The sequence below is a fragment of the Labrus mixtus genome, unplaced genomic scaffold (genome assembly GCF_963584025.1).
Source record: "Labrus mixtus unplaced genomic scaffold, fLabMix1.1 SCAFFOLD_108, whole genome shotgun sequence".
Classification (NCBI taxonomy): domain Eukaryota; kingdom Metazoa; phylum Chordata; class Actinopteri; order Labriformes; family Labridae; genus Labrus; species Labrus mixtus.
The window spans coordinates 25,001-27,500 of record NW_026870146.1 but is presented as its reverse complement, the minus strand read 5'-3'; the positions used below and the strand labels follow the sequence as shown (position 1 = coordinate 27,500).

At 55.4% G+C, this 2,500-nt stretch overlaps 1 protein-coding gene across 2 annotated transcripts in view; it reads right to left on the bottom strand.

Moving 5' to 3' along the window:
- Positions 1 to 2,500, bottom strand: part of LOC132963865 (wings apart-like protein homolog) — a 26,000-nt gene that overhangs the window by 1,573 nt on the left and 21,927 nt on the right. For both annotated transcript variants that reach the window (XM_061033587.1, XM_061033588.1), the window contains exons 16-19: positions 2,214 to 2,427; positions 2,055 to 2,143; positions 987 to 1,082; positions 1 to 890 (exon numbers count right to left, since the gene is read on the bottom strand). The exon at positions 1 to 890 is cut by the window's left edge and continues 1,573 nt beyond it. In XM_061033587.1, the coding sequence (XP_060889570.1) occupies positions 825 to 890; positions 987 to 1,082; positions 2,055 to 2,143; positions 2,214 to 2,427 (465 nt within the window). In that variant the 3' untranslated portion in view covers positions 1 to 824. The remainder of the gene's footprint in view (positions 891 to 986; positions 1,083 to 2,054; positions 2,144 to 2,213; positions 2,428 to 2,500) is intronic.

Sequence of the window (2,500 nt, the reverse complement as noted above, 5' to 3'; positions counted from 1 at the left end):
TGACGTTGGATTATTTTTGATAAAAGCGTTCCTTTAAAGTCCGACCTCACCTTACGACACAGCTCCACAGATCTGACCTTTGACCTCTGGTGAGAAGGAGGAGTTTCAAACGGGCTGCCTCGGTGCGGATAGTGAAGTGTCTCTACGAGCAGCGAGCGGCGAGCACACGTTGGCGGTTATTGAATGGACCTGAAGGGGGGTGGGTCGACACCTCGGGTCTCACTGACACGCAGCGCTTTGATGTCGAGTGAGAACGCCATCGATTCTTTGAAAGGTGTGTGGCGCAGATCAAAGTCTCCAGACGGTTTTTACGACCTGCGGGGTCGTTAAGTCCGAGTGTGAGGTCGGCTTCTGAGAGTGGCATGCTGGGAGGAAAAGAGACGGGTTGAAGATGACCCGCCTCCAAAGACCCCGTGAAACCCTGCAGTCCCCTGTCTGAGCATGTGATTGGTCGGCCTCAGACCGCCTCGCTCCGACAGAGGGGAGGGGTCAAAGTAGAAACCACAGAAGAAGACTGCGGCGGCGTGGAGAGAGTTGGAGTTGTTTTGATGATTATCACGGCGCTCTGATGACAGGCTGCAGAAAACGCCGGCTCCACTCTGTCCTCGATCGATACGACAGGCGGGGGGGGGGTAACCATGACAGCGGGCAGAAAAATAAAGCTGATCAGAGGGAGAAACTGAAAAACAGATTTTAACCACAGAAGAGGACAAAGAAAAGGAGGAGGGGGAGGGGCTTAAGATGATCAAATATCAGTTCCTCATGAGTCTGTTCAGAATGACCAGTCGATGACGAGGAGGACGATGACCACGTGTGACTTCAATCTAACAGTGCTCCAGATAATCGATGATCCTGGAGATCGACTTCTGTCCTGTGGTGCCCACGTCACACTGGGGGGGGGAGAGTATTTGATTGGTTAATGTTTCTAAGTATTTGATTGGTTAATGTTTCTTCTATTAAAGGTGTGAGGTGAAGCGGTGACTCACTGTGAGGTTCATGAAGTTCAGGAACTTTTTCAGCATTTCTGTCATGATGGAGAAATCTCCTTTAGGCAGGTTTTCTCTCACAGTAGTCACATTCAACTGCAAGGGGGGGGAGAGAGAGGGGAGAGAGAGAGGGGGGAGAGAGAGGGGGGAGGGGGAGAGGGGGGGAGAGAGGGGGGGAGAGAGAGAGGAGAGAGAGATGGGGAGGGGAGAGAGGGGGGGAGAGAGAGGGGGGAGAGAGAGATGGGGAGGGGAGAGAGGGGGGGAGAGAGAGAGGGGAGAGCGAGATGGGGAGGGGAGAGAGGGGGGAGAGAGAGGGGGGAGGGGGAGAGGGGGAGAGAGAGATGGGGAGGGGAGAGAGGGGGGGAGAGAGAGGGGGGGTGAGAGAGAGAGGAGGGGAGAGAGGGGGAGAGAGAGGGGGAGAGAGAGAGAGAGGGGAGAGAGGGTGAGAGAGAGAGGGGGGGAGAGAGAGAGAGGGGAGAGAGGGTGAGAGAGAGAGGGGGGAGAGAGAGAGGAGGGGAGAGAGGGGGAGAGAGAGGGGGAGAGGGGAGAGAGAGAGGGGGAGGGGAGAGAGGGTGAGAGAGAGAGAGAGAGGAGGGGAGAGAGGGGGAGAGAGAGGGGGAGAGGGGAGAGAGGGTGAGAGAGAGAGAGAGAGGAGGGGAGAGAGAGAGGGGGAGAGGGGGAGAGAGGAGGGGAGAGAGGGGGAGAGAGAGAGAGAGGAGGGGAGAGAGAGAGAGAGAGAGAGGGGGAGAGAGAGAGAGGAGGGGAGAGAGAGACAGAGAGAGAGAGGGGGAGAGAGAGAGAGGAGGGGAGAGAGGGGGAGAGGAGGGGAGAGGGGGGAGAGAGAGAGAGAGAATATATGAATCAGTATCTGGACGTCAAATGAAGATCAGGAGAGTTTCATGATTTAAATCCATCACAAGTTTTTACATCAAATGAAATGCATCACTAGCCCTGTTCAGAGCGCCGTTTCAGGACGCCATATTAACGCCCCTGTGGCGTTTCTCCTTCAGTCTGATTGTGGTGGAGGCGTAATGTGTGGACGCAGTGTGTGTATATGTGTGTACTCACAGAGCTCCCCTGACACAGGCAGCCCAGCAGCAGTGCTGTGTATGAAGCCACGATGCTGTCCTCCATGTGCTTCCCTGCGTGCTGCAGAGCTGTGAACAAAGTTCATGGTTTAGTTTTCAGTTCAGTTAAATGTTTAAAAACATTTGGACGTGAGGTCACCTTTGTTGAGGTCCAGCTCCCCGTCCTCCTCCTCCTCCTTCTTCTTGTCCTCCTCTGGTTTGTCCGCCTCGTTGGTGTCGTTGGCGACCCACTGGATCTCGCCCCCCGTTTCCTGCCACTGCCCGCTCTGATCCGCGGGCTTTGCCGGTTCCTTGATGAGGTCATCAGTCTGCGCCTCAGCCAGGATGGCGGCTCGCTCCCTCTGGAGGAACAGCTGAGGAAGAGGAGTCAGGAGACGTTAAATGGTCTGAAGCAGTAACAGCTTCCTACATGTGGTCTTCTTCTGA